At 43.7% G+C, this 24,860-nt stretch overlaps 1 protein-coding gene across 6 annotated transcripts in view; it reads left to right on the top strand.

Annotated features, from left to right (window-relative positions):
- The window catches only part of CSPP1 (centrosome and spindle pole associated protein 1), a 174,670-nt gene that overhangs the window by 148,742 nt on the left and 1,068 nt on the right, over nt 1-24,860 (top strand). For all 6 annotated transcript variants that reach the window (XM_075920580.1, XM_075920579.1, XM_075920582.1 and 3 more), the window contains 2 exons: nt 8,703-8,812; nt 9,544-9,685. In XM_075920580.1, coding sequence (XP_075776695.1) covers nt 8,703-8,812; nt 9,544-9,685 — 252 coding nt within the window. The remainder of the gene's footprint in view (nt 1-8,702; nt 8,813-9,543; nt 9,686-24,860) is intronic.

The following is a 24,860-nucleotide window of genomic DNA, read 5'->3' as shown; positions in this document are numbered from 1 at the left end:
GGGTGCTTCTGCTAAAATGATCAGCAGTGAAATACATAATGTTGATAGATATTGTTAGACTTCCTTTGTTAGATTTCATAGGCCTTGTCTTCTCAGAAAAAAATCAGGCATTGCAGTTGTGCACCACTGTAGTGCTTGAGTGAAGAACCACCTACCTGTGCTGATGTTAGGTGCTCTCAAAGATCATCTTCTTCCTTGTCAAGATAGCTCTATCTACCAGGGATTAGGCTGGCTTAACTGCATCACTCAGTGGGGTGGGTTTTTCATACTCCTGAACCATGTAGTTATACTGATCTATTTTTTATGTGTAACAGACCAAAGTAACCTCTTGAGCTGAATAAGGCAATTCTGAACTATTGTTTCATGAAGCTCCATTGCTCTTGGTTTATACCGTAATTCCTCGCTTAGCTCGTGCCCGCTTAACACGTTTTCATGATAGCATGATTTTTTTGGGGAACATTTTTCGAACAACACGACCCGCCCCAGCAATAACACGATTTCCTCTAGGGCCTAACCCCCAAGGCATCCAGCCAGAGCGGGTCACCGGGTAACTGTGCGGCGAGCGGAGAACCTCCGCCACTTTGTAAGGAGGCAGACGAAGCCCCGTGCAGCTGCCAGTAACCGGCAAGCTGGGGAAACCCAGCCACCCACTGCAAGCGGGGGGCAGAGGAGAGGGAGCGAGGCGTCCGGCCAGAGGGGTCGCCGAGGAATGGCGCACAGAGCAGTGAACCTCCGGAGGCAGGGTAAGCCCCGCGCAGCTGCCAGTGACCGGCCAGCTGGGGAAACCCAGCTGTTGGCAGCAAGTCCCCTTCCCTGTCCTTCCCCTCCCTTCCGTTCCCTTCCCCAGAGCCAAACACCTCCCCTCCCTGCTAGAACCCAGTCCCCTTTCTCCCCCAACCTTATGTCCCGGTCCCAGCTGCTAACAAATGCAGGCTGGAGCTGCAAGCACACGTGCGCTTGAAATGCAACCCCTACCTTTTCCATTATTTTCAATGGGAAAATTGACCCCGCATAACACGTTTTCACTTAGCACAATCATTTTCTGAAACATATCTACCGTGTTAAATGAGGAATTACTGTATTTGGAAAATTGGACTGCAAAACTAGGATGATTAAATGGGTATAGATATATATGTTTGTCTATGTGTATAATGTAAATGAGCTTAGTTTCTATAGCACTGTTCTTTGACTAAGGGGGAGGGCAAGATGACAGTTCTTCAGCAAATGCTTTATAATCACAGATACATAGAGGTATCCTACTATTTTGCTAGAAACAGAACAATTCATTCAGCAGCTGCAATTTCGAACTACAGGTCATCCATTCTGAACTGTTGTAGTACTAAATAAGTCATAGTCTTGAAAAGGTCAAGATCTTCCATCAGCGTTAATGTATTTTGCATGAATGTGAAACTTGGGGATTCCTGATTTCTGGATCAAAAGGGTTAAATAACAACGGGGATGCAATCGCAGTTTTAAGCTGCTTAGATATAGATACAAGCTTTTTGTACTCTTTATGCATTGTTCTTTAAAATGGCATGCCTCCAATTGGTATCTTGGAGGATGCTACATAGAGGAATATTTGTGAGGCACGTCAGGGTTACAAGTATAATATGTGCTTTTTAAAAACTTGTGATATCTATGTGTAAAAGTGAAATTATATTTTTCCTCTGTCATGTTCATTTATCACATCTTGTTTGAAATTAGCTTGTAAATGCCTCATTTTGCAATATATGCACAAAACCCAGTGTAACTGAGTCTGTGATCTGTTTGGGTCTTCAGTTGCTAGGCAATATAAATGTCAGCAGGAATAATTTTCAGTTATTTGGGCATAAGGGTGCCACAGATTCCCCTTTCCTATCTCCAAGAAATCAAAAAGCTTGCAACATTTATTTTTTGTAACAAAGAGAAAATACAGAAGTTTTATGCCTGTGGATTGTTTTATGAAGCTAAGAAACCCTATTTTTGTATAAACAACAAGAAGTCCTGTGGCACCTTATCAACTAACACATTTATTGGAGCATAAGCTTTCGTGGCCAAAGACCCACTTCGTCAGATGCATGTAGTGGAAATTCCAGAGGCAGGTATAAATATACAGGCACATGAAAAGAAGGGAATACCAATCAAGAGGAAGGCCAGAGATAACGAGGTCAATTTAGTCAGGGAGGATGTGACCCATTTCTAGCAGCTGATGGGGAAGTGTGAACACCAAGAGAGGAGAAACTGCTTTTGTTAGTTGGCTAGCCATTCAGTCTTTGTTCAATCCTGAATTGATAGTGTCAAATTTGAATTGTAGCTCTGCAGTTTCTCTTTGGAGTCTGTTTTTGAAGGTTTTTTTGTTGCAGGATGGCTACTTTTTGTGTGTGTGTGTCATGTTGTCCTCTCCCCCTGGTATCACTGTCTTTGTCTCCATGTAAGGAGAAAGAAGGGTCAAGTTTTTTGTCAGATCTGGATTTCATATTAGAAAATACATTCAAACTCACTGTGTTGTTGTATATAAATATTGGAGACCATGGTACAATCTGACATGAGCAAGGGAATGGACAAGATCTTATTATTCTTTTCCATCTCTTTGATTTTATGAGTAGTCTGTACCCAGTCTCCCTTCATGTTGTTTATTGTTTACTATTTAAGTGATTAAAAATATGCTCAGTTCTGTACCAAATGCAAATGTTGAGAGTACTTTTATAGAAGACAGACATAGAAAAACAGAGAACTCAGAAAACTCTGGAACAGCTGTCCAAGGTTAGCAGTGAGGAGGGTAAGTTTATGGAGGGGATGGTACGATGAGACAGGTTACATAGTGTAGGCAATCTGCAAATGCTAGCAACAGATATCTCCAATGGCTGGTGTTGGGACACTGGAGGGGGAGAGCTCTGAGTTAGGGATGTAATAGTGTAGTCGATTAACCAATAAACAAAAGCTTATAGGTTAATGTTATAGACTACACGCATTTCCCTCTTTCCCCTTGCCAGTACGTTTTTAGAAGGCTGGCCAGCAGCCCATCTCAGTCCCGGATTGTGCCAGGTTCAGGACCTATCCTTGCGGGCAGCTCTGCATTTAAAATGTATTAGGAACCAGGTGGGCAGGCAGCCCAGCTTAATTCCAACTCGCGCCAGGTCTTGAGCTCACAACCCACCCTGGACAAGGGTTGCTGCCACCTTGTGCTGCTACTTCTGTATCAGAGGCAGCAGTGTGGGGCAACAGGCCTGGTTTTTAAACTGGCTCACCTTACGGATCAGTTCCTGCCTGGCACCCCGTGCTGCTGCCTCTGATACTTAGGCAGCAGTGTAGAGTGGCAAGGGGCTTCTCGGGAGTGGGGCCAGAGTGCACTAGCTGCCGGCTTCACCCCCAGGGACTATAGAATAGTCAAGTAACCGATAAGAATTCAAGAGGTTAATTGACTATTCAGTTAACCAATATTGAACATTCCTACTCTGAGGTTGCAGGAGCAGGCGGGGGGTAGGGTGTCTGGCCAGGGGGAAGGGTGCAGGAGCAGTGGGGGTGCAGGGTCTCGATGAGGTGTGTGTGTGTGAGGGAGCTGGTGTGCAGGGGTCTGGGCATGAGGGGGCGTACTGGTCCCAGGTACTGCCTCCCACTGCTCCCATTGGCTGGATTCTGGCCAATGGGAGCAGCAGGGAAAGCGTCCGGGCAGCACATCCAGGCAAAGCATAGGCAGCATCACTGGGCATGTGGTTCAGGCTGTCACTCTTTAAAGCAGCATGTAAACAGAGATGCTGGTATTCAGCTGCCCTGGAGCACCTGCTCTCCTCTAAGGTGGTGGTGAACCGTTATGAGTGGCCCCCATGTCTCCCAGATATTTGATAGCTGGAGTGGCTGTGGTCAGCCCTGAGGGGTCAGGACACCACGCAGATCTGAGCCTGGGCCCTGCATATCTGGGGAAGGGCCAAGACTGCATGTGAAGTCTGGAACTGCTTTTAAAAAGGAGCTGGAGGTTAAAAGCAAAACAAGGGCTGTGGGTGAAGTCCTGCTAGTGCCTGGCTGACACATGCCGTCATCTGCTTCAGGACCACGCTGGGCATCCACCCTGTTGCCAGGAACTCAGCCAGCCTTGGCCTGGTGCTTCTGGGAGAAGATGCCCTAAGCCCTAGGGTGTGCCCTTGCCAGGAATATCTCTTCCCAGGCTTTGGTGCCCTGTTCTAGAGCTCTGCTTGGCTGGGGAGATAGAAGGGATGAGCACTTCACCTGCCTCCAGCAGTTATGGTGTCAGCATTTCCTTGGCCCTGGAGAGGGATGCTGCCTTCTGCCCCTCAGCCAGAGCGGGGGCGGGGGTGGGGGTGGGGGCTCCCCTGGGTCTGCTGCTGGGTTCTATGCTGCCCCCTGGTTCAGAGCACCTGCTGCTGCTGCCTTCTTGGACAGCCTGTTCTCCATCTCCTGCTGGAAGGGAGGTGGGCTCAGCCTGTGGCCCTGCTATGTGTGGTCAGTCTGGGTTTTCTGTCCAATGTATATGGAGGGAGAAGAAAGAGAGATGCTCCTGCAGAGCACAGTGCACTAGCTGCCACTCAGGCACACGCCCCACAGGTCAGCTATGATGGCAAGAGAAGCAGCAGCAACAGCTCCATGCAAGGAGGAGGAAGGGGAAAGGGAGGTGGAGTGGAAACGCTTCTTTCCCTGTGAGCCTGATTGCACAGCGAGGTTCGGAGGAAGCCCCTGCTGGTGCTCCACCCTCATGAGGCAGGGCAAAACTGTAGCACCACCACAGGCTCCCCTACTGTGGGAGAAAAGAGGGGGGGCTGAGCTCCAGCAGTGGACCACCTACAAGGAGGCCATAGAGCCCCCTCACTGACTTGGGGGACTAAGGGGTTGCAGTTGCACCCTTTGCACCCCGCCTGCATACGGGCCTGCATTAGATAATGCTGGTATGAAGATACTCCATCTAGAGATAAAAAAACAAAGTATGTTCTCAAGAGGAACATGCAATCAATCTGAAAATGCAGCTAAGAGCAGGGATTACTTTTAACAAGAACAATACACTAAATTTTTACTTGATTGCCCTCTTTTGGCCCAGGCAGTAGTGGTTCTCCAGCCTCCTGCATGTATCATTTCACCCAAGTGTTACCTTCCCAATATTCCCTAGGTTCCTGACTCAATGCAGTGGCAAGATAAAACACCCCAATCCACGACTGCTCCAGGGACATGATCCTTAGAACATTCATGCTCCCCATCTGCATGAGACATCCCTCCAATAGTCGAAAAGACTCCACTAGAAAACATTACCCACTTAAGTGGAAATGCTTCTCATCTTGGACACAACAAAGAGGCAGGGATTGTAGGTATTCTTCTCACTGTAGACTGTATCCTGTCTTCAAAGACATCAGGTGTATTCGTCAGTTTCCTACAAGTCACTTAGCAGTGATTAGTGCATACTATTCACCTGCTCAGAGTTACTCAATTTTCATGTACCGATGAAACTGGATTCTGGAAAGGCTTAATAAAGACTTTCCTTCCTACTCAGAAGCACCCACCCCAGTGGTAACTGAATCTTGTTCTCTTAGGCTACGTCTAGACTACATGCCTCTGGGGACATGGGGGCCGCTCAGCGCGGTAATCTGGACGCGCGGGTGTCGACATCAAAGGCATTTGTCGACCACCCAGGTAAACCTCATTCCAAGAGGCATACCTAGGTGGTCGACAAATGCCTTTGATGTCGACACCCACGCGTACAGACTACCGCGCTGAGCCAACAAACAGCTGATCGGCTCAGCGTGGCAACCATGTAAATTTAAATGAAGCGGCGATTACTGGTATTTTGAATACTGGTATTTTGAAGGTTGACTTTGTAAATGACATGTTTTTAGATAGACAAGGATAATGAGGTAATATCTTCTATTGGACTAACTTTTGTTGGTGAAAGAGAGAAATATCAAGGTTATACAAAGCTCTTGTGGATTTTATTTAAGACTGAAGTTAGCTGGCTAAGTATTATGGAATCAAAAAGTAATTCAAAATGTTGACAGCTCAGGTGTTCCAATTCTTTCCATGTTGTTTTAAAGAATGCTACAAAATGGAAAAAAGATCCCAAAAACATCTTTGGCATTTAAAAAATCTTAGTATGTCACCAAGAAAGGCAGAAAAACCATATGAACTCATGCAAGAGAGAGAAACATGGAATTAATCATGATTGTAGTTAATTTTTTAAAATCGTGCTACTGTAGAATCCTTTCAGTCAAAATCATTTTTGCGAAGAATAATTCACAATTAATGGATCCTACCATTTTAATAGTAAAGCAGCTTTTTGGGGAGCTGCAGAGATCTTTTGTGTTACTGGAGATACTCAGCGTGTTCGAGATACTAACTGCAATATAATAGAGACTGAGCCTGCAGTCTGCCCAAAGCTGGTATTATGAGCTTCTACAAGATCTTTTTAGTGTTGCTGATTTTTGTCTGTGAATTGGTGATATGATGCTTCTGGAGCTCTGCACTAGCAGAGAGGACAGCTTGCTGATAGAGCAGACCTTAATGTTCCCCCCTCCCCCCCCAAAAAAAGACTACAGGCTTGGTTTGGTGGCAAAGCCATTCAGCCAGGTTTATTGTGGAGAAGGCTCAGTCCTAGTGCCCTGGCTTAATGGTTACCGTTACACTAACACATGTCTGCAACAAAGTAGTTGCTCCCCCCCCAAAAAAAGACTACAGGCTTGGTTTGGTGGCAAAGCCATTCAGCCAGGTTTATTGTGGAGAAGGCTCAGTCCTAGTGCCCTGGCTTAATGGTTACCGTTACACTAACACATGTCTGCAACAAAGTAGTTGCTCCCTTGACTTGGTGTCATCCCCCTATGCCAGGACAAAAATTCCCCTCCTTTGACTTCTCTTTTTGTACATTGTTACAAACCCATCACATATGACACTTCAGATGTTGTTACCACCTTGTGCCCTATAATTTGAACAAAGCATCCTCATCCATTATCCTGTCATCCCATCCTTATCTTTATGAGGGTCTGAGTGTTCTAATACCACTCTTTCGGATCAAGATTGTGCTTTATTGTTTAGGTGATACCCAGATGTTACAACTCTGATAAGGCATATTTGGTTCACTGCCTTTAGTTCATACTGTTGGCGCTCTAGCATGGCCTACACCAGACACCAAACTTAGTTTTTGGGCATGGAAGGAATAAACCAGGAGCCTGAAACAGACAGTAGAGACAAATTTCATACCCTTTGCATGTATCACAGCAAAGGAGGATTGAAAACTGTTGTTAAAGGAAGACCGGATCAGCATGAGAGACACGCAAAGGGCATAAACACCCATTTGTGTCCTTGTAATAGTTCTAGGGGGTGTTTTAATGTAAATGGGATCTAACATATTATTATATAATCAGACTAATAACTGAGATGTGACCAAGAGTTTAGCCTGATTGCATAATGTTGTTAAGGAACAAAATCACCAATACATCTCCCTTATAAACAGAAATACCAAAAGTGCCAGCTGGCAGAGGGCATACGAGAGGTGTAATGTTGTTTATGGGGATCCCCTGGGTCTCATGTCTGCATAACACAGAGCTAGAGGATGTCATGTAAAGTCTATATCAACAGCCAGTAAAACACTGGTCATCCTAATCATTGCAAGATACATGTATGAATGATATTTAAGTTATCTACCGGTATATTGAAAACTATGTTCTTAAGGGTTGAGAGTGAAGACAGGTCATTAGAAGGTGATTTAAACTCATTCTGCTTATATAGGTGATAGTAGATGCTTATCTCTCTGGCAATCAATATGTATTTTGTGGCTTATAGTTTAATACTTTTTGCATTACTGAGCCTGTTGCTAATGAGCAGATTATGCATTGTCATAAGAGAAGATCTGCAGGAAAAAATAAACACAGCTGGGGGCATCCTTTTTTATTAAAGACAATGGATATTTGTGGTATAACTTATGAGTACTAGAAGGCATGTTACGATTTTATTTTACATGTAACCATTTTATTCCCAGTATTTCTACTTGTGATTATTTTAATGTCTAGTCTTTGTTAAATAAACTTTTGCTTGTTTGCAAGGTAAATTTATCTGAGTGGTAGGGGTTATCAGAGCCCTATTTTGAAGGGAAGCTGGTGTGTATTGTTGCTTTGGAAGCAGCTAATTGATCCAGGAGGGTATTTGGAGAGTTTGAGGCTAGAGATGTGAATGATTAACTAGTTAACCAGTAAGCATCACCTTCATTCAGTGATGCTTATGGGTTACAGTTAGCTGGCAAGGGCTGCTAACATTTAATCGGTTTAAAAGGGATTTTAGATCCCTACTTTGAGACTTGGAATGTGCCTGTTGCAGAGAGAGGGAGAGGAGGGGGGAATAGAGAGAAGGGGGGAGAGAAAGAGAGAGAGAGGCGAGGGACCTAGTTAAGTTTGTAGGGCAGTGCTTATGTTGTCAGTGGCCAGTAGTGTTGGGAAGCTGACCTTTGACAGGTATAGCAAGGCTTCCTCATGCTAAGGATAGTTGGTAGCGAGGAGCCTCACTGAGTATCCAAGAAACATTAGAAATATCCATTAGATATTAATCATTGTTACGCGATATCACTAAACTTAGTGGTTCGCCATAGGATGTTCTGGTAAAAATTATTTCTCTAGTTTATTTGTGTCAAGTTGATTGTTCACTATTAGTATTGCTTGTTTAATAACTAAACTGTAATCAGACTTACTGCTGTGGTGATTTGATTTTCTTAAGAGATTTGTTCACTTTCCCATTTCTAGGCACTAATGGGGAGACCTTTCCAGCTTTAGAGGAAGTTAATTTATCTTCACAGCCATCACAATCTGCAAGGGAGAGGCGACGAATAAAAAAGAAAGCAATGGAATTTACTGTATGTATGAAGTGCTTCTCCTTCCACTGCTATATCTCTCTCTTCCATTTAAAAGAGAAACCTCAGGGGTTTCTGCAAAGAGAGACTAACACAAATAATAGTATGAAAAAACTTTTGTATCTAGAGACTGGGAAAACTGGGATTGTTTATCTTACAAAGGAGACTAATAAGAGGGGACATGATAAAAGTATATAAAATAATGATTAGTCTAGAGACGGTAAATGGGTAGCTTCTGTTCTCCCTTTTCATAACACAAGAACAAAGGAACAATCAATGAAATCAAAAGGTAGCAATCTGAATAAAGAATTTTTGTATGTGATATGTAGCTAAACTGTGGGACTCGTTACCATAGGATGTTATTGAGAACAAAAACTTAGCAAGATGCAAAAAGGGATTAGACATTTATAATCACCGTGGCTAGTGCTCATTTTGGAAGAGATATTAAACCTAATTTTTCAGGGCAAATTAGTTTATAACTATTAGGAATTGGAGGGAGATTTGCCTATTTTGTAATGGCTTAAATTTTCCTCTGGAGTATTTTGGTATTGGCCACAGCCAGAGAGAATACTTTATACCTACATGACAATTACTGTGTTTTTTATTTCAATAGGAGTTGTATTACATGGCTATAGATGATATGTTCACACAGTATAAATGGGTTATATCCCTAATGGCCCTTCTGCAGGCTTGTCTTATTTACTGACATCTTCCCATATTTTCTAAATCTGCAGGATGATGTTCCTTTTAGCAAGTCACAGCCTGACACCTTCTCTTTGCACTCAAGCTCCAGTCTCAGAGTTGACCAACTGAAAGCCAGGAATGAAGAACGATTAAGAAGACTGAATGAATTGCAGAAGAAATCTGTTAACTTAGGTATGCTTTTTTTTTTGGGATGTTAAAGAAACCAATATTAAGAATCAAACTAATATTAACAATAAGAAGAAATTGGCCGAGACATTTGGATTATTTTGACATAATGTAATACTCTATATATCACTGTTTTGCTGGAAAATTAGTTGTTAAAAAGTTTGAATTGAAGTTTGTTGCAAGTTTTGAGAGGTGAGGCAAATGAAAGGATATCAACTCAAGACTTGTCTTGTGACTAGTATAGTGGTATCCAACCTAATATCTGTGGCAGCTTTGGAAAGAAGTAAACCCTCCAAGAAAACTTACAATGAAGCTGGCCAATTGAGCCATGGCTATGGAAGCTATATTCTTTATTACCTTCTATAGAGATCAATACATGCCATGAAGCATAATGTTTCATTACTCCAGTCTTGGCACATTTACCTACAAATGATGTTGGTGATTAAAATTCTCAAATTGCAGTACTGAACTCAGAACTGCTATCACAAATAAATTCACAAACTGACTGTATGGGGAAGCATTTTCTTTTTGTGCTGAGAATGTGTGGCTTTAATTACATGTATTGATTTGTCCCCCAGTCTGAATGTTGGGACACAGTACACTCTTTTTTCAAACCCTCATTACTTCATACAGTTCAAATACATCTTCACCATATTCAGCCCTCTTCTGTCTGTCTAGCCAACTTCTTTTCTGCCCTGGCTCAGACACATCCCTTATAGTTTCATTTAGTATCATGTTAACAAAGTTGCTATTATTGATCTATAGCTTGGTTGGTCTTCCTTTTATTAAATGCAATCTCCACCTTTTTTTCCTCTGCTACTTTGACTTCCTTGTCTTTGAATGGAGGTCTTCCTTCTTACTATCCATGTATGTTAACTATTAGTATTTTACTGGATTAAAAAGCTGCATTTTACAATGGCATTTAGTGTAATCTAAGCAAAGCCTGTTTGTCTGTTGGTGATTTTTCATGTGGATTCCATTCTTGGTGCCCATGACACTTATGCATACAAGATCAGATTCTTTTGGCTAGCATTGTCCTTGTGACCCCCTTCCCATGCCAGGGCATAAAGCAGTTGTTCTCAAACTTTTTGGCCCACAGCTGTCCCCACTCGTGCAAACCTTTCTGAGGACCACCCATGAAGCCAAAATGGGTGCAGGAGCAGACTAGGGATGGGGGATCTTGATTAGAGGGTGCAGAGGAGGAATGGGTATGGGAGGGCGAGCCAGGATTCTGCCCAATGGGAGCCAGAGAAGGGGTAGCAGCAATACATAGAGCTGGATCTGACTTGAGAGGCTTGGGGCTACTCCCCCTCCCCACCCTGCAGCAGGAAGCCAGCACTGGCACTCCAACCTTGCAAGGGGACTGAGGGAGTTGAGTGCTAGCATGGGCTCCCTGCTGTGGGGAGGGCGCCTGTCGAGGCCATGGCCCACCTACAGGATGGCTGCAGACCACTAGTGAGACCATTTTGTGTTCCACTTTGGCAACCGCTGGCATAAAGGATGGAGAAAGTCCAGTTGTCCCATGGTCCCTTCTTTCCCACTATGAAAGCAAGATAGAAACCTTGCAGAGTCCATTTGCTTTCCTAACAATAAACACTGTCCTGTTACTGAATAAGCTACTCAGATGAAGCTTTAAAACTCTGTACGAATTAGTTATATTAAAACAAAGTAGTTAATTACTTCAAGGAGTACCAGTGGAAACACAGATACCCAGAGATTGACATACTAAACCCTCACCTCCAACCATTATACAGCCTGAGTTCTGTTGTCGAGTTTAACTGAACTCAGAATTGGAGGGGGTCGGGTTTGTTGTAGATGCCGCACTATAACTATATCTGTACATAACAATGAAATATGGATAGATAGCGAATGACAGGTGGTGTTAAGACAAATATACAGAGTATCAGTGGCAAGAAAGGGGGATATGTGGGCAGCTGGTAGATCTGGGAGTAAGAGAAGTTTGGGAACCTCTAGTGTAGATTCTTTTAATGCTAAATAGGCAAAATAAAACTAAGTCTTTTAATCAGTTAATATGCTAAGATACCTTACCAGTGCCATCCACTACTCAGGTATTTTTGCAGCCTCTTATGCCTAAAGGGATGATCTCACTTCTAATGCTCCCTGTTGGTGCATAATAGAAGCTTTTTCTCACACACTCCCTCTTTCCCCTCCATTGGGATCACAATGGGAATCTGGGAGGGATTCTTGGGACTGCTGTGTCAGTAGGAAAAGACATGGATCTTATAAAAGATGGGCCTCCTGGAATCTTCCTCTTTGTCCAGCAGTCCATTACCTATATATCTATCATCATGGGCTTATTGGGAACCCTGGGGTGCAACTTCATTTGCACAAGCCTGCGGCTACTGCTCCTTCTCCCGCTTCTAGGGCTAGATCTCCTTCACCCAAGAGCCAATATAGACTTTGCTAGGCAAGCTAAGTATTGCAATCTCGAATATATGGGGTAGGAATGGAAAGTGACCCAGATCAAGCAGCTGAGGGAGAGAAATCTTATCCTGGCTGTAGTTTCCTCATCTTTTCTCAGTTAAGCAGTGAACTGTTTGATGCCTGGTCCAGTTTAAGTTTTAAGGCATTTGAAGACCTCATTAAATGTATGGCTGAGGCTATCTACGTACTGTGGGGAAAAAATGGTTCAAGAAAAATCACAAACTCCTGGACGTTCTATAGCAGGAGTGGGCAAGGCAGCGTCCGCGGGCTGGATCCAGGCTGCCGGATGTGGCTGATGTCCACCCTGCCATTTTCCCACCCCCAATCCAATTGAGACCTGGGGATGGGGGAGTGTGAAAAGTCTCCTCCCCTGCCAGGGGCATGCGGCACCAGAGGGAACCATCTCAAGTTTTAAAACAGCTAGTGGTTCTCTTTAGCCACTGTGCACACCTGGCAGGGCAGAGCGCGAGAGACTTCATGCATTCTCCTGCCTCCAGGCCCTGATCGGCTGAGCTCAGTCAAACAACTGGCAATTGTCTCTAGGTGCTGGGGACGAGGGACAAGACTTTACATGCTCCCCCACCCCGAGGTCAATCGGGATCTATGGACAGGGGAACATGACGCCTGGCCCTGCTCCTTCTGCCCAGGGCTACTTCAGAAATTTATGAAGTGGCCTCCTTTTAAAAATGATTGCCCACCCCTGTTCTATACCCTGTCTTTCCTCCTAGGCTCATTGTGTCTATAAATGTCAGTCAGTTACTGTTACAACCTGCAAAGGATCTGTGACAGATATTAGCATCCTCATCCAAGTAAGCAGGCAGAGGGTACCAAGTCCCTTCCAAGGGATTTGAGTATTTCTGCTGTCACCCAATGCCAGGATCTCTGGTTATATCTTCTGCTTAGGAGATGTCCAAACAGCAAGGGCCTTTCAAGCCAACAACTAATGAGAAGGATGCTGAAGAGTTGGTCTTATTTGGATGCAAAGCCTACTTTTCATCCACCCTCCAAATGAAAGTAGATAACTGTACTTTGTGAGAAGCACTTCATTATTTCCACTGAGAGAAGCTATCTCAATTAACAGACAAGTTTCCTATGGAATATGAGGAAAAGTTGGATTTTTAATGAAAAAAGGCATCTGGTGGCTGCATTTCCCTCCAAGAACCTCTAGATGCATCTAGTACAGTGTCACACACTGTGGCCACATTTATGGTGATGAGAATATAGTCCCGACTGCGAGCATCTGGGATACCCAGAGTGGTATCGGTCTACTTCAAGTTCAGCCATAGATATCTCTAAGAGCATTCCTTAGACTTCTGGGACAAATGGCTTCCTGGACCAACATACTGTGTTTTGCCATACTTCACATACACTCCATTCCAGGATAGTTGAAATCAGCATATCTATCCAGATGACACCAAAGTTTTTTCCAAACTAAACAAGCCCAGTTCATGAAGCCTGGCTTCATAGGTCATGTTCTCTAAACCTTTAATCATTCTTGTCGCTCTTCTCTGTACCCTTTCCAATTTTTCCACATCTTTCTTGAAATGTGGCGCCCAGAACTGGACACAGTACTCCAGCTGAGGCCTAACTAGTGCAGAGTAGAGCGGCAGAATGACTTCACGAGTTTTGCTTACAACACACCTGTTGATACAACCTAGAATCATATTTGCTTTTTTTGCAACAGCATCACACTGTTGACTCATATTCAACTTGTGGTCCACTATGACCCCTAGATCCCTTTCCGCCATGCTCCTTCCTAGACAGTCGCTTCCCATCTTGTATGTATGGAACTGATTGTTCCTTCCTAAGTGGAGCACTTTGCATTTCTCTTTATTAAACCTCATCCTGTTTACCTCTGACCATTTCTCTAGCTTGCTAAGGTCATTTTGAATTATGTCCCTATCCTCCAAAGAAGTTGCAACCCCACCCAGTTTGGTATCATCTGCAAACTTAATAAGCGTACTCTCTATCCCAATATCTACATCATTGATGAAGATATTGAACAGTACGGGTCCCAAAACAGACCCTTGTGGAACTCCACTTGTTATCCCTTTCCAGCAGGATTTAGAACCGTTAACAACAACTCTCTGACTATGGTTATCCAGCCAATTATGCACCCACCTTATCGTGGCCCTATCTAAGTTATATTTGCCTAGTTTATCAATAAGAATATCATGCGAGACCGTATCAAATGCCTTACTAAAGTCTAGGTATATGACATCCACCGCTTCTCCCTTATCCACAAGGCTCGTTATCTTATCAAAGAAAGCTATCAGATTAGTTTGGCATGACTTGTTCTTCACAAACCCATGCTGGCTATTCCCTATCACTTTATTACCTTCCAAGTGTTTGCATATGATTTGCCTGTGGACATGCTAATGAGCGAAGCTCCAGGGAACAATGGGCCTCTGAAGGCCAAAGACACACCTGGCTACTGGCCATGTGACTCTAGCCAGCCTGGAAGAAACCAGGAAGGAGGTATAAATTTGCCATGTGGCCATCTCCATCTTGTACTCAGCTCAGCACTTCATCCCAGAGGCAACAGTGCAGGGATCGAAGAGCCGGAAAAAACTGTGGACCCATCCTGACCTAGGATGTGCAACAAGGACTTTTAAGCCAGCAGTTATAACATCTTTGCTGCAAGCCTGCATCGAGAACTGGGAGATTCGATGCATGTAACGTATGATACTTTAGCAACCTCACTCTCATGCTTTTCTTTCTTGTGGTAATAAACCTTTAGATGGTCGATTCTAAAGGATTGGCTCAGCGTGATTTGTGGGTAAGGTCCAGAGGGTAAATTGACCAGGGATCTGTGGCTGGTTTCTTGGAACTGGACAGAACTTGTTCAGGAAAGGTCAGATTGGGTACTAGACCCCTCACCTGTATATGAGGTCCGGGGCCATCTGGGGCATAGATATTGCTGGGGTTTTGGAGGGGTTTAGCCACGAGTCTTCAAGCAGGCAGCTGAAGTGCTCTGTGGGACTGGTGTGTGGCCTGTTTGGGAAGATCTCCAGTCTGGGGCAGTAAGGAGTCCCGAATTTGAGCAATTTGCCCTGAGCGGATGCCCTCAGCTGTGCCCAGACCTGGCCCAGTCCATCACACTAGCTCTCTCCCTTGACATCACTCATTTCCTTATCTACTAGCCTTTAAGCCATCTGGGATTTCTTTCAGTGTTAAAAGGGTACATCTAGCAGCAATATAAGCCGTTTTCCCTCCTAAACAGGGTCATACCGTATTTTCCAATCCTACAGTGGCAAGGTTCTCTAGGGTTCATACTATAGAATCATAGAATACTAGGACTAGAAGGGATCTCGAGAGGTCATCCAGTCCAGTCCCCTGACCTCATGGCAGGACCAAATACTGTCTAGACCATCCCTGATAGACATTTGTCTAACCTACTCTTAAATATCTTCAGAGATGGGGATTCCACAACCTCCCTGGGCAATTTATTCCAGTGTTTGATCACCCTGACAGTTAGGAACTTTTTCCTAATGTCCAACCTAAACCTCCCTTGCTGCAGTTTAAGCCCATTGCTTCTTGTTCTATCCTCAGAGGCCAAGATGAACAATTTTTCTCCCTCCTCCTCAGGACACCCTTTTAGATACCTGAAAACAGCTATCATGTCCCCCTTCAGTCTTCTATTTTCTAAAGTAAACAAACCCAATTCTTTCAGCCTTCCTTCATAGGTCATGTTCTCTAGACCTTTAATCATTCTAGTTGCTCTTCTCTGGACCCTCTTCAATTTCTCCACATCTTTCTTGAAATGCCATGCCCAGAACTGGACACAGTACTCAAACTGAGGCCTAACCAGTGCAGAGTAGAGCGGAAGAATGACTTCTCGTGTCTTAGAATCATAGAATCATAGGACTGGAAGGGACCTTGAGAGGTCATTGAGTCCAGCCCCCTGCCCTCAAGGCAGGACCAAGCTCTGTCTACACCATCCCTGACAGATGTCTGTCTAACCTGTTCTCCAGAGAGGGAGATTCCACCACCTCCCTTGGCAATTTATTCCAATATTTGACCACCCTGACAGGAATTTTTTCCTAATGTCCAATCTAAACCTCCCTTGCTGCACTTTAAGCCCATTACTCCTTGTCCTGTCCTCAGAAACCAAGAGGAACACATTTTCTCCTTCCTCCTTGTGACACCCTTTTAGATATTTGAAAACCGCTATCATGTCCCCCCTTAATCTTCTTTTTTCCAAACTAAACAAGCCCAGTTCCTGAAGCCTCACAACACACCTGTTAATGTATCCCAGAATCATGTTTGCTTTTTTTTCCAACGGCATCACACTGTTTGCTCATATTTAGCTTGTGATCCACTATAACCATTAGATCCCTTTCTGCTGTACTCATTCCTAGACAGGCGCTTCCCATTCTGTATGTGTGAAACTGATTGTTCCTTCGTAAGTGGAGCACTTTGCATTTGTCTTTATTAAACTTCATCCTGTTTACCTCAGACCATTTCTCCAATTTGTCCAGATCATTTTAAATTATGACCTTATCCTCCAAAGCAGTCGCAACCCCTCCCAGCTTGGTAGCATCTTCATACTTAATAAGCGTACTTTCTATGCTAATATCTAAATAGGCGATGAAGATAGTGAACAGAGCCGGTCCCAAAACAGACCCCTGCGGAACCCCACTTGTTATACGTTTCCAGCAGGATTGTGAACCGTTAATAACTCCTCTCTGAGTACAGTTATCCAGCCAGTTATGCACCCACCTTATAGTAGCCCCATCTAAGTTGTATTTGCCTAGTTTATTGATAAGAATATCATGCGAGACAGTATCAAATGCCTTACTAAAGTCTAGGTATACCACATCCACCGCTTCTCCCTTATCCACGAGACTCGTTAGCTTTCTTTCATAGGATATCAGCTATGTTCCCCTCCACATTGAGGAACCTCTTTACTCTTGAGACCTAATTATATTATTAACAGTGTTGATTGGCCTCTTTCCCTATTTTGAACCAAAACAACACCTTTATCCCTGAACCACCTTTCTAACTGTTGTTTTAGTAGAGACTGCATCCTCTCTGAGGGTAGAGGATATTCTGACATTCATGGTAGGTACACCTTATACAGTGTCTCGTAAGGATTGGATTACTCTCACATCCCATCCTAGATTCCTGCATGGAGGAGTTTGAGTTCCAAATGAACCAATTTATTCTTTTCTTGTTTTTTTTCCCCCTCAAGTCTTAGCTGGGTGAAGGAAAACTTCATACAGTTGAGGTAATAAGGGCATTGTCATATTACTTTAACAGGATACATTTGCTAAGGAACATACCTAAACTGTTGTCTTTGCTGAAAGGATTAAGGGTAAGGCATTTTCTTCAGAGAGATTATGAAAATGGGTTTTCAGAGCATGTTCTGAGTTATTTATGTTAGAACCTACCTGCTCACTTTAGAGCTCATGCCACTAGAGCTAAAACAGCTTTGGACACCTGTTTTGAAGAATGTCTCTATTTCTGAAATCTGTAGGGCAGCTACGTGGAGCTTGGTCCACACCTTTTCAAGATGCTACTCTTTGGTAGAGGCTTCCAGCTTGGATGCCCCCTTTGGTAGAGATGTCCTGCAGTCATTGTTTAAGTAGGACTCCTACTTCCCACTTCTATGCAAACAGATAACCACAGTTACGGTAAGGTAAGTTTTTGCTGTTAGCACCTCCATTCTTCACTTGTTAGAAAGATCACTTCTTTTCCCTGGAGATGCAGCTAAGTCTATAGTGGGTAGTAACATTGTCTTCTTCCAAGTAAAACCTATGATTAGAAATAATAGAACAAGAAAATTAACTAAAGAAGGGCTATCGTTTATTGTTAATTAACAAAAATGAGTAACTCTGTAGTTTTTCTGGTGGAGTATTTTCCGTGGGAATTTAATATAGAGTAATCAGATACCTAAGTCCTTTTCACAAACTTCTGTATTTTTTTTAATAGGTTAGTTTTTTCATCACCAGTTTCTGGACTCAATTATTTTGACTCGCTTTTTATAAAGTGATGGTCAGGGTGAGTAAGTGACCAGACTTGGTCTTTTTTTCAAAATGTATTTATCTTTAGAAACTGGTATCTTTGGAGCTTCCAGGGGGCCTGGATTTTCTTAGTTTCCCCTGCTGAGATTTTGTTAGATCATCTGTACAAGATGGACAGTGTGAAAAAGAGAAGTAAGGCCTATGCTGCCTCTCCCACTACATGCCATCACCACTCCCTCTGGCTTTGGAGGGGATGGAGCCTGTGTGATGCACCAACAGGATCCCTTCTGACAAGTGCTTTCATCAAATTAAGGAGAAATCTAGGCCTGGAGAGTCAGAGGTCTGTGCTCTCCTCTCCTTTCAGGTGGAGGAGAGAGTTTTGAGCTCAAAGGTGAGAGGCTTAATTGTAGCCTGATTACTGTGGTGACTTCCAGCACACAACTCCTCTCTTCGTAGGCTTGGATATTAAGTAATTTGACATAAGTAATTTGCCTCATTCCATAGTGGGTCTGACTGAAAAGATAACTGGATCAGTAGGCTAGAGCCATGTTGTCTTGACTGGATAAGATAAGTGGGGAGCAGTTTGGTACCATTTAGACTGCACAGGATACACCTGAAATGCAAGATGAAGTAAATAATACATGTGCCTGCACAATGTGTGACTAGAGTACACTATACAGGGTGGGGATGTGAGCATCATTGTGGGCAGGGGGACTCTATCCTGGCTGGAACATCCCCCACCTTCAGCGGGGAAGGCACTCCAACCTGCCTGCCCCATTTAATCAATTAACCGGTTCAACATAACATTTAACTGATTAATGGGGATTTTATATTCCCTAGTACAGGGATTAGTTCCTGCAAAGTAACCAAGCCAGATCCAGAACCATGTGATGCAATTTATAGTTAAAGATGCATATGTTGTTAGTCTTGGTCAAAATGTATAGGGAAAAGTGCTTCTGTGTAACTAGGGATATAAGCGACTAGTCGACTATCCAAGAAGCAGAAGCTTATCGGATAGTCGACTAGTGATGTGACTAGTTGCTTCTCCCTCCTCCCCTCGTTGTTGCCTCTGTCAGAGAGAGGCAGCAAGGAGGGGGCTAAGCAGGAGCCAGTGCTGGGGGGAGCTGGCTTAAAAGCCGGTTCCCCCCCAGCACCGTCTCCGCAGGGGACAGTGGAGGGGTAAACGGCACAAGCAGGGACTGAAGCAGTCTCCACTCGCGCTGCTTCTGCTGCTATTGCTTTTGAAATGTGCAAGAGCCCAGCGGGGGAGTCAAAGGCTGAGGTGCTGCAGGGAGTGGGAACCCACTGGGCCTCTTATATGTTTCAAAGGTTCAGGTGCCCCGAGGAGCACTGGGCCAATCTCCCACTGGTCTCGCATTCCCAGTGGGGCTTCTGCTTTTGAACTGTAGCAAGAGCCCTGATAGACTAATCAAATAGTCAATGGAAATTCCATTGACTATTTGATTAGTTAATTAATCTAAATTTAACATCCATATGTGTCACTTTATCGTGTGTCATGCTCTCTACCCACCTCATACATTGAAGTCTGATCAACTCCACTATAGCTTTGCGGTATGCCGAATAAAGGAACCTGAGTGATCAGACTAGAGTTGAAATGAGTTCTTGGGAAATCAAGTGGAAAAGATCTCAGGGAAACCCCAGCACTGTTCACGTCATTTGCGGGATGTGTTTTTCTCTACATGGTTCTTTGGAGCTGTCCCTTGTTTATGCTGGTCCTATTTCCTATTCATGCCAAATGAACCTGGAGCAAGGACAGGGCCTTAAAGATGAGTGACTTAATAGATTCTTGTTAAACCTGACAAGAATTGGACAGAATCTTAGGTTTAGAATCTATTTTGCCCTGGATACCTTAATGAGAAATGAACCCTAATGCTCTATAAATATTAGATTCCATGATGTGTCTTTCCTGCTTCCACTTTTGTTTATGCAGTGTTATTGTAGCCATGTTGGCCCCAGGATATTAGAGAGACGGGGTTGGGTGTGGTAATATCTTTTATTGTTCCTCCTTCTGCTGGTGAGAAGCTTTTGAGTTTCAGAGATTTTTTTTTCAGATCAAGGAAACTTTTATACAGAGTGTCAAAGTGAAATATAAGCTAAATAGAAGATGAAAGAGATAGGCACGGGTAAATTAGTACATATTTCAAAGGAACCATTCAAGGGGAAGTCGCAATCTCATCTTTCCATCCAGGAGAAGAATCATAGGACTGGAAGGGACCTCGAGAGGTCATCGAGTCCAGCCCCCCGCCCTCAAGGCAGGACCAAGCTCCGTCTACACCATCCCTGACAGATGTCTATCTAACCTGTTCTTAAATATCTCCAGAGAGGGAGATTCCACCACCTCCCTTGGCAATTTATTCCAATATTTGACCACCCTGACAGGAATTATTTCCTAATGTCCAATCTAAACCTCCCTTGCTGCACCTTTAAGCCCATTACTCCTTGTCCTGTCCTCAGAAACCAAGAGGAACACATTTTCTCCTTCCTCCTTGTGACACCCTTTTAGATATTTGAAAACCGCTATCATGTCCCCCCTTAATCTTCTTTTTTCCAAACTAAACAAGCCCAGTTCATGAAGCCTGGCTTCATAGGTCATGTTCTCTAGACCTTTAATCATTCTTGTCGCTCTTCTCTGTACCCTTTCCAATTTCTCCACATCTTTCTTGAAATGTGGCACCCAGAACTGGACACAGTACTCCAGCTGAGGCCTACCTAGTGCAGAGTAGAGCGGCAGAATGACTTCACGAGTTTTGCTTACAACACACCTGTTGATACAACCTAGAATCATATTTGCTTTTTTTGCAACAGCATCACACTGTTGACTCATATTCAGCTTGTGCTCCACTATGACCCCTAGATCCCTTTCCGCCATGCTCCTTCCTAGACAGTCGCTTCCCATCTTGTATGTATGGAACTGATTGTTCCTTCCTAAGTGGAGCACTTTGCATTTCTCTTTATTAAACCTCATCCTGTTTACCTCTGACCATTTCTCTAACTTGCTAAGGTCATTTTGAATTATGTCCCTATCCTCCAAAGAAGTTGCAACCCCACCCAGTTTGGTATCATCTGCAAACTTGATAAGCGTACTCTTTATCCCAATATCTACATCATTGATGAAGATATTGAACAGTACGGGTCCCAAAACAGACCCTTGCGGAACTCCACTTGTTATCCCTTTCCAGCAGGATTTAGCACCGTTAACAACAACTCTCTGACTACGGTTATCCAGCCAATTATGCACCCACCTTATCATGGCCCTATCTAAGTTATATTTGCCTAGTTTATCAATAAGAATATCATGCAAGACCATATCAAATACCTTACTAAAGTCTAGGTATTTGACATCCACTGCTTTTCCCTTATCCACAAGGCTCGTTAACCTATCAAAGAAAGCTATCAGATTAGTTTGGCATGACTTGTTCTTCACAAACCCATGCTGGCTATTCCCTATCACTTTACCACCTGCTCTGTTTTTGTAAAGCCCCTGGTAGGGTGCTTCCTCAAAGGATTGGATAGATCCCTCCCTCAGGTGAGAGAACCACTCCCCTTGTGAGACCTTATCCTGGTCCTCTCCAAGTTAATGTTCCCATCTTTTGAACCACTAGCTTCTTGCTCACTCCTGGAAAAGAGGAGACTAAGGGGGGATACGATATACAGGGCTCAACAAATCCGTTTATCTACTCACCCGTGGCGAGTAGATTTCAGCTGGTTGCCCTGTTCACTGGTGATGTGAGTGTGCGCAATGCGGGGCTGATGAGTGGATTTCGCCATGATTTGTCGAGCCCTGATGATAGAGGTCTATAAAATCATGAGTGGTGTGGAGAAAGTGAATAAGGAAAAGTTATTTACTTGTTCCCATAATATAAGAACTAGGGGGCCACCAAATGAAACTATTGGGCAGCAGGTTTAAAACAAATAAAAGGAAGTTCTTCACACAGCGCATAGTCAATCTGTGGAACTCCTTGCCTGAGGAGGTTGTGAAGGCTAGGACTATAACAGGGTTTAAAAGAGAACTAGATAACCTCCATGAATGTAAGTCCATAAATGGCTATTAGCCAGTATGGGTAAGGAATGGTGTCCCTAGCCTCTGTTTGTCAGAGGGTGGAGATGGATGGCAGGAGAGAGATCGCTTGATCATTACCTGTTCGGTTCACTCCCTCTGGGACACCTGGCATTGGCCACTGGGCTGGATGGACCTTTGGTCTGACCCAGTATGACCATTCTTATGTTCTCTGCCTCTCGTGTAAGATATAATTGCCAACAGAAAGGCTAACTGCCAGAAGGGTCTCAGAGCTGAGGGCACTCATGTCAGAGCCACCCTGTATAGTCTTCCACAACGACAAGGTCCAGCTCGGACCTCACCCTGTTTTCCTTCCCCAGGTGGTCTCATATTTCACTTAGGGTAAAATACAAGGAGGAAGGTAACCTAAGCCATGTACCGTTGCATTTGCTGGATGTCTGTAGAGCACTTGCCTTTTATATACAGCGCATAAAACCCTTTAGGAAGTCATCACAACTTTTTGTTGCTGTTATGGAGCATATAAGGGGGCTTCCAGTTTCCTTTCAGTACATCTCTTTATGGATCATGGACTGTATCTCTAGGTGCTATGAGTTAGTGGGTGTCCCTATCTCCACTATTACTGCACACTCCTTGAGGACAAAGGCCTTCTTAGTCCAAGTTCTGATCCAGGACATTTGCAGAGCAGCTACCTGGTTTTCCATTCACACGTTCATGGTCCTTTATGCCTTTGGCGAGATGCTGCTCCAGTAGGCAGGGTAGTCCTACATTCAGTGGATAACTGACTCCAACCCAAGCTCCTTGGGTTCAGCTTAGCAGTCACCTTCATTGGAAATACGTGAACAAGCATTCAAAGAAGCAAAAATGGTCACTAACCTTTTGTAACTGTTGTTCTTTGAGAAGTGTTTTTTTGCATCAGCTGCTTTATATGAAAGCCAGTTTTTGAATGGTATGGTCTCCTAGGTAGCCAGGACTCCTTAGGCAGCCGCATGGAGTTTACAGCTCTCGATATGTAAGATGCTAACTTGCATGTGGCTATCCATCCTTCCCCCAGACACTTCCTGAGCTTCATGGCAGGTCATGACTTCCTGCACATTCCGATTCTTCCTGTGACTTCATGACTTCCTGTGAGTCCGATTCTTCCATTCGGACTCACCACTGCTCAATGAATCATCATCACAGTTGTCTCAGTAGTGGTGGCCCACCTCTGACATCAAGGTGTCCTTATATTCCCTGATCTTGATGATTGACTGCTGGTGGCCCTATTGAAAGGAAGTGTGAGCCTCAACTTCTATGTGGAAATTCTTCTAGACAAACCCTCTTCCTAAAGAACTCTGGCCTCGCTCGCCATCAAATTTCACATGGCTGCTTTCACTACCTTGCACCCTCTGCTGCAGGGGCATTCTCTCTTTACTCACTCATTTACTTCTACATTTTAGTAGGCTCCCCCTCAAACCTTCCCTCCTGATAAGTCCATTGGTCCCAGTGGGACCTTAGCCTTGTCCTCACAACACTGATAGTCATTCTTTGAACCTCTAGCCTTGTGTGCTGTCTCTCTCCGCTCTCCGTGAAGGTTGCCATACTGCTGGTGGTTACCTTTTGCATGATATTTTAGCAAACTGGGGGCCATGATAGCAGATGCCCATTTACTACATTTTGTAAGTTTCCCTATACTTGTACCCAAAGTTAACTCTAATTTTCCTCTCACCCAACTTATACACTTGCCTTCTTTATTTCCAAAGCGCCTCAGCTCGGTGGAGGAAAGTCACCTTTGCTCCCTTGACATCTGCAGGGCCCCAGCCTTCTACCTGCAGTGGACAAAACTCTTCAGGAAGTCCCCTAAACTATCACTATAGCTGAACACATGAAGGTGCAAGTGATACAGAAGCAGCAGTATGGAGCAACAGACAGGAGCTGGTACACAAGGAGACTGCAGCCCTGTGTTGAATTTTTTCAGCGTTGGCACCATTACTCCATTATACACATTTTAACATCCTTAGTTAAGACTAGCCATATAGAAAACATCTCTGTAGTTTGTTTTAGAATATTCTAAATTTTTAGTTGAAGGATATATTCATGTAGGCACACTTTATTTTAAAGCTTTTTTTTACATTAACACCATTTGGTAGAAATCCTTATACTTAAATGGAGTATGCTTTTTTTCATGTACCGATAGCAATGTACCAGCTTGAAAGAGCAAATCTCTGTGGAAGAGGGGAACGTGGTGACTTAAATTAATAAAATATTGCGAGATTAGTTTAAAATATATAAAACATTGTGGTAACGAGTTATGGAGATGATATATGTGTACCTTTTGCATGTAGGAAATTTGCACCCACTCTGCATCTGGTCTGAGGTATTTTAGTCACCCTCAAGCTGAAAAGAAGTATGTGAATATAGGCAAAAGATGGTGTTTGACAACAGAGTTGTTTTTGCATTGGAATGCTCCTTTTTTTTTGTTTGTATCAGACTCATTGACTTTTCAGTGGTTTGTCCCCAGTCCGCAAAAGCAGTCCTTAAGGTGAACCGGCAGGTATGGAGGGAGTGTATTTGCAATCCCAGTTCTGTCTAGTGAGAATGAGCATTTTATCAGGCAGCAGCTTCTCAAAAAATCTACGGAACATTGGATAGCATCATGACCCTCACCCCCAAATAAGACTTCCAGTATCTTCATAGCCATTGAACTGTTAATTTAATACAGATATGGCATTTTCCTATACAGACTTGTTTCATT

This window comes from Pelodiscus sinensis, chromosome 2, assembly GCF_049634645.1.
Source record: "Pelodiscus sinensis isolate JC-2024 chromosome 2, ASM4963464v1, whole genome shotgun sequence".
NCBI lineage: Eukaryota > Metazoa > Chordata > Testudines > Trionychidae > Pelodiscus > Pelodiscus sinensis.
The sequence above is the reverse complement of the archived record's forward strand: the minus strand, read 5'-3'. Positions and strand labels throughout refer to the sequence as shown.